General features: G+C 41.7%; 2 protein-coding genes across 2 annotated transcripts; both read right to left on the reverse strand.

Annotated features, from left to right (window-relative positions):
* Positions 1 to 1,645: 1,645 nt before the first annotated feature.
* LOC139120731 (homeobox protein ceh-30-like) lies at positions 1,646 to 7,836 on the reverse strand. Its single transcript, XM_070685268.1, has 4 exons — positions 7,745 to 7,836; positions 3,159 to 3,436; positions 2,564 to 2,760; positions 1,646 to 2,259 (listed from the first exon to the last, which is right to left on the reverse strand). Exons 1-4 carry the CDS (start codon positions 7,834 to 7,836, stop codon positions 1,852 to 1,854), a joined length of 975 nt encoding a protein of 324 aa, XP_070541369.1. The 3' UTR covers positions 1,646 to 1,851.
* Positions 7,837 to 10,803: 2,967 nt separating this feature from the next.
* Positions 10,804 to 12,548, reverse strand: LOC139120156 (homeobox protein ceh-30-like). Its single transcript, XM_070684311.1, has 3 exons — positions 12,326 to 12,548; positions 11,837 to 12,018; positions 10,804 to 11,519 (listed from the first exon to the last, which is right to left on the reverse strand). The coding sequence occupies exons 1-3, from the start codon at positions 12,471 to 12,473 to the stop codon at positions 11,097 to 11,099; spliced, it is 753 nt and encodes a 250-aa protein (XP_070540412.1). The 5' UTR covers positions 12,474 to 12,548; the 3' UTR covers positions 10,804 to 11,096.
* Positions 12,549 to 14,207: the final 1,659 nt, after the last annotated feature.

Here is a 14,207-nt window from a genome sequence, read left to right on the forward strand (position 1 = left end):
GAAGTCTAGGAAATGTTGGCTTTGCTACGGTCAGCAGGTTTTAGAGCCTCAAGGCAGTAAAGCGGTGTATTCTGATTTTTGATGTCAGTCCACAAACGACAGACTGGATATGTAAACCAACGTTCAAAAAGTTACTACTGGAACGGATTTATGTGATTAATCCTTTTGCCAGTGGCACTTGTGGATCGGAAAACATGCGCTAGAGGTTTTCACGTCAAAATGTAGTAACAAAACGACATTAATATCAAACGCAGTCACGTGTGGGTCGAGCGCAATGCAAGTGAGACACGCGTATACGGCATATCGGTCTGTGGATGGCAGCTGGTTAATGCTATGACAAGAGGTGAGGCCTGCTCGATCGTTGATAGGACAAATATTTTGTTTGTCGGAAGAGATGGACTATTGCTGTCATTCTTTTTGTAACAATGAAATAATGTTGATAAGTGCAGTCACTATGCTTGGAATTGCTCGAATGTAACACAATCCCTTTCTGTAAATGATGCACTGTCTGTACCAAATGTCGGGTTTTTCCAATACGAAGATCAGTTCAAAACTTTCGAAGGTAGCAACGCCCTCGCACTGTAGCAATCGTGACTACGCAGACTTTCGTTTTGCCAAGTTCTTCATACATACACATATTTACGTCACTCAACTATAGACTTTCTCTCCCCGGATTTTTGCGAGTTCCATTCTCAAAACCCAATGATTTATGAAATAGCTTGTTTAATTTCATTTGCAAGACACAACACCATCCCTCCATCCACCCGCGGGACGTTGACATGATTTAATAAAATAAGGTGTATGACACGCAGTATGTGACGTATGGCACATGAAAACATTGTTTATTACGGATGGCGTAAGCGGGGGCGTATGGTTATCTCATAATTAATCTTGGATTAATAATTTCTTCAGTTGGTAATCCAGCCTATAGACACCCGAGAGCAGGGCGGCCGAAGCCCCGCCCCTATAAGCCGAAGAAAATACCTTGTCCCCTTCGCTTTGTTCGGCAACGTTCGTTCGCAGTCGGGGGTCTTGACAAGATTTTGCCCGTATCATAGACATGTCTGCACACAGCAGCTGGTAAACTGGCCCCCAGTCGTCTGGCTTTTCTCGGCAGCAGTTACTGGCTGGCCAAGGCGTTCACCCAAGGTCCCTCCACAAATTTGTGGAGGAACCGTGGTTCACCCCACGCACTAGCCTACCACTTAGCGCGAGTCTGGTGAAGTTTAACCCATTCTGTTTTGGTAATTATATCCCAACAGTCTTTGAGCAAGTCTAAACAGTTGGTTGATGAAGTAAAAAGCAACTCTATGGGGTTTTTGTGTTTTTCAAATTTGAAAACAGGGGCAAAGTCGATTTTTTTCCATGTGAATAGTAGTTTTCACTTATATAAGCACGAATACTAAAGGGGTAAATGGAGCTTAATTTGGGGTTGTGGAGAATTTTGAAATTCTTTCACCCAATCTTCAGCATCATGCGTGACTGCATTTTTTATTGTGTGTTGTGTACAGGACAATGGACTTAACTTTTGTTTACTTTTTTTTTGAAAGAAGCGAAGCCTGTCACTTTCCTTGTTAAATGGCTGTGGTGAGTGCATTATTGAAAAGGGGGCAAAAACATAAAGGAACAAATCCAGGAAGCAAAATTTCAAACAAATGGAAAGTTTATTATGAAATAAATAGTTTAAAAATTCTGTATATACAAAAATTTCGCTGAAATTTTTAAGTCAAAGAACACGAAACTGGGGGTACTTGGTACCGGAAGAATGCAATGAAACGAAACAATAGTCAGACGGCATTGATGTGTCTCTGTCATTTTAAAAGTAAATAAATCTCTATCAAGGAAACTTCTTCAACCAAAGTACGGTAGCGAGTATTGTCCATGAAATGACCTGTAGGGGCTCGACACTATGGGTCCTATGTTGTAGTTCGCTGCTGGGTGAAGATGCATGGCTGGTGCGAAAGCCGCCCTCATCGGTGGCATGGTTTGGTACGATAACGTCGGCACTGCTGCCTGGTGGTAGGGCATCGGTACCATGGGTTGAGTCGGTGGATGCAGGTGGACGGTTGTCATTGGTTGTAGCGGGGATGACATCACCGGCGTGCGGTAGACAGCTGGTGGAGAGGGGATGAGCGGTGATGGGTAGGAGGGATTGGCGACTGCGGAATACGGATGAGGAGCGAGAGGTGTTGGGTCGTCAGAGTAATCTTTGCGCTGTCTCTTCCACTTCATGCGGCGATTTTGAAACCAAGTTTTTATCTGCAATAATAAAAAAGATAATCTCATTAATTTCTTGAAGGAGGTACACACATTTAGTCACCTTTAAACACCTCTCTCTCTCTCTCTCTCTCTCTCTCTCTCTCTCTCTCTCTCTCTCTCTCTCTCACGGTAGGTCCAATTTGATACTGTCAATTTACAAAGTGAGCCATTTTAGATGTTAGGCGTTAGTTTCGTTTGATGATGGTTTTTATGAATAAGACGACATAATTTTAGGAAGAGCAGGACCGTATTTCGAATATTATATGACAAACAACCCCAAATAAGTAAATCGAACCGTTTACACACCTGTGTTTTCTGAAAGTCCAATTTTATCAGCAAACTCCTCACGTTCTGTGGGTGACAAGTACTTTTGGTCTCGGAATTTCTTCTCCAATTTATAAACCTGCTCGTTACTGAACGCCGTGCGTGCCCGCTTTCGCCTTGACGAGCACGCACTGTAGCAACTGTCACTGGTGCTCAAGTCAGACCCACTGTCAGAGGCTGTGAAAAAAGGATTAAAAAAGAACAGGTTATTCACTGTGAATATGTTCTGGGAGAAAGTACAGCAATAACATAAGGTGTGGCTCGCAAGATTGTTTATTGCACGAACAAAATCTAATTACTATTTTTTGCACTGAGGATGTAATAGAAGTTGAGTTGAAGCTCACGCTATATTCAAGAAGTAACGACAAAGTGAGATATGTTTTTATGCACTGGATCTGTTAACGTAGGTAGATGGTTGTGGATGTATGGATTAGAGTTTAGCCCGACAGCACCTCTTAGACGACATTTTACGGTGCAACGACGTGACCGACAGATACTCTTTCGGTGTTTATGCTACCACAAGGGCACGTCTGGCCTTTAAACTGCGATAGGGATGGAAGTAGGCTAGTACTTACGTGTCGGGGAACTGATCGCACTCTCTGCACCACTGTATTCGGTCTCGGAGCCGGCAACGCTACTGGTGTCTGAGCTCTTGAATTTGCCATCGACCATGGCGGACGTCTGCGCAAGAATAACGGCAACTTCGTAATCGTCGACGTCAGACGGCCTTCTGGAGTCCTGTCTTTTTGCGTCGCTTGAGATATCGCCTTTCGTAACCATAGTTGTAATCGTAGAGAGCTGTGATGGATGTGAGAGTACACAGTAAAGTAGTGTACTGAAGGTAATAGCGACGCTTTATACTATCTGCGCAATGAGCCAATTTGCATAGACTTGGCACGTATGGACCAATCACATTGCAGGGAAACGTGTGAAAAAGTATTATTGACTTGTGAATGGGTCTGTGGAGTAGTGATAATGACTCAACAGGTCTCACCTACTTTTGTTTACATGTGTCAACGCGTTAATTCTGGAAAAAATATCACATGAAAGCCCATATCATTGTCAACCTACATCAAACTTCAATCCAGTTTACACATAGCCGATAGGCCTATAGTCCTGACCACAATGAAGAGCTAGAAAGTTTTTCTCAACTGCCCGATGTGTTTTCTTTTACTGGCGCCAGGGTTTTCACAGATTAACATCGATGGGAATCAGAATTGAGACAGCTCCACGACACAGAAGCGACTCTCGCCGAAACAAAAATACCCGTTCAGATTTTAAAAGAATAATTTTCGGAAGCTCATCGACATTGTCAGATACGACAGACGACCCGTACAAATAGGCATTGTATGCTGGCTTTTATCTGCAGCGATTGTTGAAATCTATCTGCGACTCATCCATTAAGATCTGCAGATAACGACGACAATATATTGTCCCTCAGGGTACGTTTGTAGAGACAACTAAGAGAGAACCCTCCTGATCAGTTTCTACCCCTTTCCTCATGGGGATATATAAGCACAGAAGTAGCTCACATTGACAAAACGTATCTGAAAGCTGCGGGTACTGGACACCGCACACCATGCATGCACATAGAGAATTGCACACAAAGGCTTCCCTTTCATGGAGTATTTCACTGAACAATTTCACTCATTAATGCAGTCTCTACGACTAGTTTCCCATACTCAGTAAAATTCAGACGGTTTCTATTATTAGGTTGGTAACTTGTGCCGCCGACCGTAGTCGCTGTGTACGGTTGTGCCCGGGGAGGCAGGGGCGGTTTGCAGTTTCAACACGTGTTGGGCTGCGAAAAGAAGACATTAAATCGGCAATAAAGAAGTGTTAAACCACTTCACAACCTTTCAGAGAGCCTTAAATTCCTGTCCCGACTGTGTGTAATCCGGTGGCGCCAGCAAGTGAAAACAAACCTCCTCGTCTTTTGAAATCGACAACGATCCTCATTGTTTTCCTAACTGTGTCTTACACTTTCCCTCAATATTGACAATGATTTTTTTTCCAAACCGAGTAACAAAGGGACCACACGAGGTTAGCAAGGAATCCGTCGATGGCGAGAAATTCCGGACAGCGCCTATCGGTGTCAAATCGTTGATCGATGGGGTGTTAGGAGCTTTTCACGCTAAACATCGTAATGACAAGACCCGAGGCAGCTGTTTATGTACAAACTCATGTACATGTATTGTATGTAAAGGAAAAAGGATACGGATCTTGTAGAGAGAAACATGGTTCAATTAACACCCCCTACCCGCTTCAGTCGATTTACACGGGTAAAGTCGGTCGAAAAGGATAAAATTAAGGTAATCTTTGTCGGCCTGTTTCCTTTTTCCCATGTTTCTTACTCTATCCTAAATTGTGTTTTTTTTCTGTGCGAGGAATGGATCGAGCTATCATAAACCGCGATCATGTGAATATAGAGGTGTAAATGTTTCCATTGTCCGGTATCTAATGCCCAATACTCGTACTTTTTCTCGCTTCGTTAGGAACGTGTGAACAGAAGAAAGCTACATTACAATGACAATTGGTAGAGCTTTCACTTTCTATTGATTTTCACGGCAATCGCACCTTGCTGGCGCCAGCCCTGTATCACAGAGGATCCGCCGACTATTTGGTTGTAATTAAAAAAAAATTGAGTAGCGAAAGAAACTTGACAATTGATCATCAGGTATAGCTTAGTGTAATGGTACTTTTTTATGAAGAACTTGTTAATTGAAAGATATATCAGAAAACACGCTGATTACCAACAACAAAACACTGTTCTATATTGTAGCATAGGCCACTCCCGCATTTCCCCGAAACATGAAAACTGCCGACTTTCATTGATACACTAATACACCTTTTATATTGCTTTCCTTGGCGTTTTTAGAAAATCTTAATACAAATTTAGTAATATATATCTTAGCTTGCGATACATGTCCATGATCCCTCTACAGAGTGGGCCATGATACAATATCAAGGCGTTGGGTATTGGGCAAATGTTTCAAGACGCTGAAATCGATCTGGTTCATGCACCGAATGTAGTGTACGGACTGTGACTTATCTTAGCTGTACACGTCATCTGGTCCAACCTGTTCACCCCCAGCTCCTGTAAACACGTCTACAATCAACATTTATAACAAAGGGTTTGAGCTAAACCATGGTGGTGAAAGGGTTAATACATCTGCTATTTAATATCGACAATGTCGCGTCAGCGAACAAGTTATGAACCACGAAGAAGTGGCAAATAGTTACATCAGCAACAAAATGTTCATGGAGGTATTGCACACATGTGAATACTATACCTCTTTGCGTGGTAACGCTACGAAAGGCCGAGCTTTCTCTATATGCTATAAAATTAATCATTGATTCAACGCAAAATGTGTACAATCGCGTTGACCTATGTCAAATCTTAAGTTCGTTTGTTATCGGTGCACGCGACGTGTTACAAATACTGGCGCCGTTAATTAAATGTGTGCCTTGTACACTACCAAGAGCGCCAAACGATCGTCAAAAGTGCGATTGGAACACATTTCACACATCCAAACTGAATACATGGAAAACCTATACAATCCATTGTCCGAACGCTCAAATTGCTGTTATTCTGTATTTGTATGTTAATCGAATTTTTATCGGGATTTAGTTGATATGCGGGCACCAGAAGGTTATTAAGCTCTCAGCGCTTTTTTAAACATTTAAGCGATTACACGGTTTATGACGTGCATGAACAATAGCATCATGATGTTTATTTCAATGGCTTGTTGGCGCCATTGTAAATATCAACATCACTGATTAATAACTTTAGACGATTTTCACACGATTGATTGATAAAATATATCCTGTAGGTTTACTTTGTGTCGTTGCTGAATGAAGTATGAGCATATGATATACCATGGAATTAAAAACGGATTGTAACCTAATATTCAGCCAAAACAGTGTCAATTAAATTTAAACTATTTGCGACATAATCAGTTTCAAGTAGTCATTACAATTATTATAACAACTATATGTTACCCCCATGTCTTTTGTAAATTCATTATTCTACTTTGCCCGTATCTAATGCGTCAAAAGAAGGAAAACAGAGTACGCCCTAAAAAGGTGAAATAATTAAGTAACAGCGGTACGATGTGACGTATAATGCGTTACGAACAAATCACTACATTTTATTTTTGTTCAATCGGTCAAGTTTCTGATAAAACCCATTTTTGTCAATTCAATTTCACGTCATTTGATCATACACGGACACGCAAAAGAATGCTGCATGACTTGTCGAGAACACCACAGCCAGCCTAATGTCTATTGCGTGTGAGGGTATACCGTTTACACACAGCTGCCTCGCACACAAAGGAAACTTCCTGTATCCCTCCATATGCTGCTCCAATGATCCGCAATTGCAAGAGATAGCAAAGTTATACATGACGAGAATCTTGCCCGTGGTTCATTTGACCCGGACAACATATAATAAATTACGTTGGGAGGGCGTTGCACCTCATAAAAATGTACCATCACACTGGTGTCATGTCTTTATGAATCATCTCGTATTGAGTGATGTGCGAATAAAACGATTGTAAACAGATTACTGAGGGCCAAAGGGGGCATATTAAAATACCCATTAGCGCTTGGAACGAACAGTGCGTACTGAAAATTACATAGTTGAAATATTCTACATGAACGTGTGTGAAAATAACTTAACACAGTCTAACTCCTTCAGTCTTGAACCGACGACATATTCATGCGCCTCCTCAGCTGCTGTAATTTATGAATTTGCGTGTATATAATTCATTTGATAGCAGTCAGTGCAGGGAAGGCGTGTTTTATAATTGGGAATAGATTGATCGGGTGCCGAAAAAAATACAGGCTGTGGTAAAGATTATAATGAAATTGACACAAGTAGGACGAGACCTCATAGACTAACACGGAGCATAGACGTCGAGGTTTTACCTCTATGCACCGGGGTACGTAGTACCGTGGAGGTAGCGCCTACTACCTGCATGGTAGTACACTCAGACCATGGAGGTAGGTAGTACACCTGTACCTCCAGCCACCCATGCCATGGACTGAACATGCCAAAGTAAGACTGCAGAACAGTGGGCCCACACGAAGCTGAGGTGTGACTCAACAACATCTAAATTCAGAGGGTAGTATGTTTGTATTTCTTCACCATTAAACAAACCCCCCTCCCTCGACAGGCCCTGATTTCAACCTTGAGGAGGATGTGGCAACGTGTTTTTCGGACGTGCCTGGACCAAGTGTGCCTGTGTGCATCTTGCATACGCTGGAAATACATATAGTACGGTGACTTTCGAGTTGGGTTTTACCGTAGTACACCCACGTTGCATCTCCCACGTTGGGAATATATAGCAGACAGCAAACAGGAACTGCCGTAGGCCCTGATCCTACGTACAAAAGTGGTGTTAAAAATCTTGGTTAATTCACAGCCTCCATAACATACGCGTGATTCTTTATATAAATAAATGTGAGGCATTCTGTGGGCTGTTGAGTCCAAGAACAATCTCTTTCTCCTTACTAATTCACAGGTTAATTGTCGTGCGATATTGCATTAGCCTTACGATTCTTTTAAAGTTTTGTGAAACCCGTCAACATGTTCAAAAAAGTAACTTTACATTTCAATGGCTATCAATGAGAACAAAACGAAGATCAGGACTTTCGTCTTCCCGGCGCCAGTGGATGGTCATTTGCATACGTGAGTGACCGAAAGTGAAATTGAAAAGGATGGGATTCCGCGATTAATTAGAGAATTTCTCACGTTTACAATCAGCGATGTGTAAATCACAAACAGGGTAAAAGACATGCGTTCAAAGGTCTCTGAAGACATTGAATTATCGAATTAACCTTCGTTAGTCAGGAGTTCGTGTTCAGTGACCGGGTAACATTGACAATGAAATCTTACAGACCAGGTATTTCAGAAATAATACCTTCACCCGGGCATTGAATGTTTTTTACGCATAAGCAATGCGCTTCTTCTTCCGGTCTGAGGAACTGTGGTCTATGGTTGTATCGACATAAGCGACGACTACTGCTTTCGCATACTGTCAAATATGGCAAAGGAATGTACTATTGTCATTATATATACATCTTCCTAGACTTGCTCCAAGTCTGTGCATGGGCATATAAGTATCAAAACATATAAAAAATTGGAGGACTAAACATCAGCAGACCGACGCGCTAATGGTGGGCTCTTGCGTAGATCGTGTGGTGAACTCCTTGACTAGCTAGTAACTAGGAAAACCAGGCGACTGGGGGTGGGTGGGTGGCAGTCTAACATCTTTAAGAAAAAAAAGTACATCTTTTATTTGAAACCAGTGTGTAGAAAGGTTGTAATTGAAACATAACGTATGAGCCCTGTATGCGCAAATGATTGCTTACAATATGCGATGTTATTTTTTTTGACGAACGAATCCCAGTCCGGACTTGAATTTATTGGTAAGGTGGAGACGCTACCCCTCATGTTTGTAAACAATAACATTGAACACCACGTGCATGTAGGGTGTGTTGTCAAGTTGAACACTGAGCGTTCGGCGCGATTTGGAAATAAAAAACAGAAAGAAACTGTATTACACAAACAGGACAAAGACAATTGAAAATACATTACAAGTTACAACTGTTGGAGCTGGAGAAACTAATGCGATAGGTCACGGCTCGTTCACTAATGGTCGCACATTGCACGCACGTCGAGGGGCGTGCTCCTCGACAACCGTGACTAATTCTTATCACTGTTGTATTTACGTCATACAAAGACTTTGCTGAAGCCCTAGACGGTATCATCCGCGACAGCACCACAAATAAACTTTCTTATTTACATTTTAGGATAAATATACAACATAATTATATTTTCACGTTTACTTTATTTTAATCAACAAAATTCTTGTTAGTTCTCTGTATCATTGGGTAATTTGACCAGTCCTCTACCATGAATGTAGTCTAGCTCTCTTTCCGTGTTTACACTACATGGAAGATGATGAAGGATCATGTAAGATCAATGTATTATGCGGAAGAAATAAACCTCTGCTGTTCAGATAACATGGTTTTCAAAAATAAGGTAGGTAGATTGGCAGGAATTATTTTTCCAATTTTTTTTATTTTTAAATATGCATTTTTCAGGGGTTCAGGGCGGTCAAACACTGCCCACAACATTTCCAAATGTATCATACCACAGTCTCTATCCACATATAAAAGGAAAAAACATAAAAGACATCCTCGTGCAAGCAAAAATCAAATGCCAAGCACAGTCCCTCTACGCGTGATTTTACGTTTTTTCACCTCCGTGTTTACGAAGCTATAAAAAGTTTAGGGTCGGCAGGTAAAAAGTAGGGTAGGTCGGGAGTATTTCGTTAGAGCGGAGTGCAGTGTTACGTTTCTGAGATGTCTTCAACCGTTTCACATCTGTTGATCGGAGGGAACGCTATTCAGCATGTGCAAAACCCGAAGAGGTGCTTCTGGACAATGAGACTCTAGTATCCAGCGTGGATTTTGATCTCGTGTTTTTGTTTTTCGACTGCTCATCGATGGTTTTGTGAGGCCGCTGGCGCCAGTGAAGACAACATACCGCCCTGTTTCATTGTTCGGTGATCCAAAGAACAATTGCGACGTTAATAGAAGTCTTACACCCTTTTCAGGGATTTAAAACACTTAACAAGTTGACCCACAATTAAGCTATTGCTAAGACTACTCACAAACACTCCTAAATTGGACTATCACTGGCACAATGTGTGTTTTGAATAGTATGCTCGTCCAACGCTTATTAGCGCAATGTAACTATTTTAAATAGCAGCCAAGTCGACGGAATTTTCAACGGTCCCGGTTTCGTAAACAGGGACCGTTGTTGTCGTGCGTGGCATTCAAATATCTGGGTCACATTTCAATCAAAATCGCAGAATTGTGATGTTAGTAGTTAACTTAATCACCGTAGATTATAAGAACAGCCATTTAATTGGTATCCCTGTACATGCAGAGCAAGGCCTTTCTATCCAGCTAATTCAACGATTGTATTAATTATCAATTGCTTGCATTAATTACTTGTTAATAAATGTAATAGGATATGTTGAAAGGGAAGAAAGCTAATTTATAAAGAAACAATTAAGCAGCATGTGCATGGAGAATAACAAGCACACACACAGCTAGCACACGACGCACACTTTAAATGCACACCATACGACTGTGAAGACCTCAAAGTGGTCCCCGACTTCAAAGTACGACACATCTCAAAAAATTTTTTTCAAAATTATAGTTTCCGTTTTTTAATTATTAATGATAAGTAGATATACGTATATAAAATTGTAATGTATTCACAATATTTACAATGGCAAGGTATCTCGTTTGCTACATCAACCAACTTACAGATAATAAAATTAATGCGAATGCTTTAAAGTACTAGCGTGGTTAGGACACCACTGTCGTTTAAATTATTGAAGTTAGTGAACATTTTGACGACATATAACAAATTGTCGATTGATGTTGATCGAAATTCCCCTCCCCCTTTCGATAAAGTACTTGTGACGTTTAATTCAGTACTGCAGACTTGTATAGTGTCCGCGTAGTGGTCCGAACGGCGTTGGAACTGCGCGGTAGCTTGAAAAATACGAGTCCGCTGGGAACGGCACGCAGGGTCGTGGCAAGTGCGTGAACGGTGCGTAGTGCGGCAAGGCAGTGGGCATAGGGTAGTGCGATGGATAGTATTCTCGCCTGGGCAGTGGGATCGGTGGAATATGGACTGTCGTCATCGGTTGTGGACCTTGCGGCTGTGCCTCAGGAATAACAGGTGGCGCCAGTGACGATGGAAACATGGCGTGATGGGATGGATAGGTTGAAACGGGATAAATCATCGATTTGCAATATCCACTGAAGTGTACATCGCCACTCGGAACGTCAGCGCCCGCTTTAGGTTGTCTCTTCCATTTCATTCGTCGGTTTTGGAACCAGGTTTTCACCTACGTAGTAACATAAAAGATAAAAACTGTTTATTATCATTATATTCACCGTAGTGCTATTTATGAAGCTTACTGCTTTTCGATCAGCATTTCAGTAACAGTTCTTCGTCCACTACAGCTGAACAAAAGTGATATATTTTTGTTTTGGAGAATATGTTGTTTATTCAGATGAAGACTCGTTCGTGGAGTTACGGCTACTCCACAAAGTGTGGAGTGACTCGGGCTATGATGGAGCATAGTCCCTCATGGAGCCAAAAAACGACCCTCCATGGATTGTCTCACTGTTACTTTTCACACAAGAAAGGTTAAATGCTTACCTGCATTTCCGAAAGTCCAACTTTCTCCGCGAAGTCTTCTCGTTCGGCCGGGGCCAAGTACTTCTGTTCGTTAAATTTTTCCTCGAGCTTGATGATCTGTTCGTTGCTGAATGCCGTACGCGCCCTTTTCCGTTTCCGTCCGACTGTTTCGCCACAGCTGTAATCTGAACTCACTTCGGATACTGCAAAAAAGGAAAGCGAAAAGATAAAAACATAAGTTCGCTCGTTGGTTGATAAAAGATCAAAGTAACCGAAATTTGAAAAATGCTTTGTAAAGTACACGTCTTTTGAAATGCTGTAAACGTGAAGTGGGAAATCGGGACAGTTTCGGCAAAACCGGTATATATACCCAGACAGTAAAAGCGAGTCTCCCTTCTCAGTATTGTCTATGATTCAAATCATTTTTTTGCAAAAAAGGTCATCATTCTTGTAGACGATTGAAAATTCCGTCTTATCATTTTTCACATCGTGGCATACTTTGATACTTACGTGTTGGTGAAGACGATGCGCTATTTCTTCCCTTAGCTTCCGCGTGGCTTTCATCACACGGTATAACGAGTGCCACCTCGCCAAGGTTGCCATGCTCCGCCCGTGCATCGGCGTGCTTCGGTCTGGACATGAGCGCTTCTTGGGTCATCTTCGTTGATGCCAGGTGATTTCAATTCGCGTCCGTAGGTTTGCCGTCGGAATGAAGTAACGTATACGTGCGGGTCGCGTTCAGTCTTATATAGGGCTGTTTCGTGGAGCGAGTTTACCATAACAAATAGCTTAATTTGTGTTGTACAACAGTCCACGGCTGAATGAGCCCAGTGTAATGAACCAATGCGCTGGTTGCTTTGAAAATGCAGTGGTGATAAACAGTGGGTAAATTACCGGTTAAACTATTAACCATGCGGAAAGAAAAGATTAAACATTGTTGTGTTTTGTAAGATTGAATATCAATTATCGTTTCTAATTAGTCCATATGTGCCAGGACTGACATCATTGGTTCTGCACGTGAACATAAGGTGACATGAAATTAAAGGTGTTAGTGAATCATTTCTAGTCATGAAAAATGTTTTAAAATATTCTGAAAATTAGTTTTCTTCACGTTTCAATAGACTATTCGAATTGGAATGTTGGAAAACAATAGGTGGCGTAGGTCCTAATTCGTATCAAAATGTAACGATTTAGTTTTCGCTGTTGATTGAGTCTATGACCATTCTGGAAACACAAGCATTCAGACAATAGGGCTTCTGGTCCGTACCTAATTAATCACCGTTTTCCGAATTAGTGTATATGCTCCTTCTAGTTCTTCAAGTGCATTTAGCTTTTTTCCTATAACTTTCTTGCCACCAGACTTTGTGCTAAATGTTAGAAAGGCAAAAAGTATGACCAATATATTACATATAGTGTTGGAAAATGATGAAATATTATAAATGCAGTTTATTCTGCTTTCATGCAATGATCGAAACCTAAAATTTAAATTGTGTTCATCATTGATCCATGTCGGTTATCACAGATCACAGAAATGAGAGAGAGAGAGAGAGAGAGAGAGAGAGAGAGAGAGAGAGAGAGAGAGAGAGAGAGAGAGAGAGAGAGAGAGAGAGAGAGAGAGAGAGGGGGGGAGGGAGAAAGGCAGAGATGGAGAGAGGCAGAGAGACAGAGAGGTAGGTGGTCATGCAGACAGAGACAACAGAGGTCCATTGCCTAAAACACTTGGTCATATACGACTAGCTCTGTCTAAAACTGTCTCTTCGCAATTTCAGCGTGGACTGCCCAATCGGTCCGCATACATCAGAAGTGCTGGTAGCACGTGATACAAAGGCGTACGCGCGCGTGCACTTTTTGTGCTGTATATCTGAAGGGCATTTTCGTTGCGTGACCACGATGTAAACGCTTTCCATGTGAAATAGTGGTGACATAGGACGACAATGGGAAAAGCGATACTTGTTCGGAGTTATTAACATTTGTGAATATTGGTAAGCCCGTCCCTCTCATCAGTTGCCTTGAATCTTGCTGGTAGTATGTACACACTCAAAAACGTATATGCTGGTAGAATGCCTGTAGGCATAAAAAACTCCAAAATCCTCCCAAAAAACTTTTTGTGATTAAAATTTACATGTGAATGTTCCCATCTGAAACCCACTACAAGGCTGTTTTTGTTTCACGTTGAGGCTCCCAAGCTTCAACTCAAAAGCAGTGGACATTTGGACAGGTGGATCGACGCTTCGTCGCTCTCTGTAGTTTTGGTAACAGCTCATAAACTGTGAGAAAATTTCCCCGGTTGCTGTACATGCACTCCGAGGAAAACCCATCTTTGAAACCGACATATCATTTGTTTAGAGCTATTTATGAATTTGTCACCACGGAGGATGACGTGGTGTGTATA

The sequence above is a fragment of the Ptychodera flava genome, chromosome 20 (genome assembly GCF_041260155.1).
Source record: "Ptychodera flava strain L36383 chromosome 20, AS_Pfla_20210202, whole genome shotgun sequence".
In the NCBI taxonomy this organism is placed as follows: Eukaryota; Metazoa; Hemichordata; class Enteropneusta; family Ptychoderidae; genus Ptychodera; species Ptychodera flava.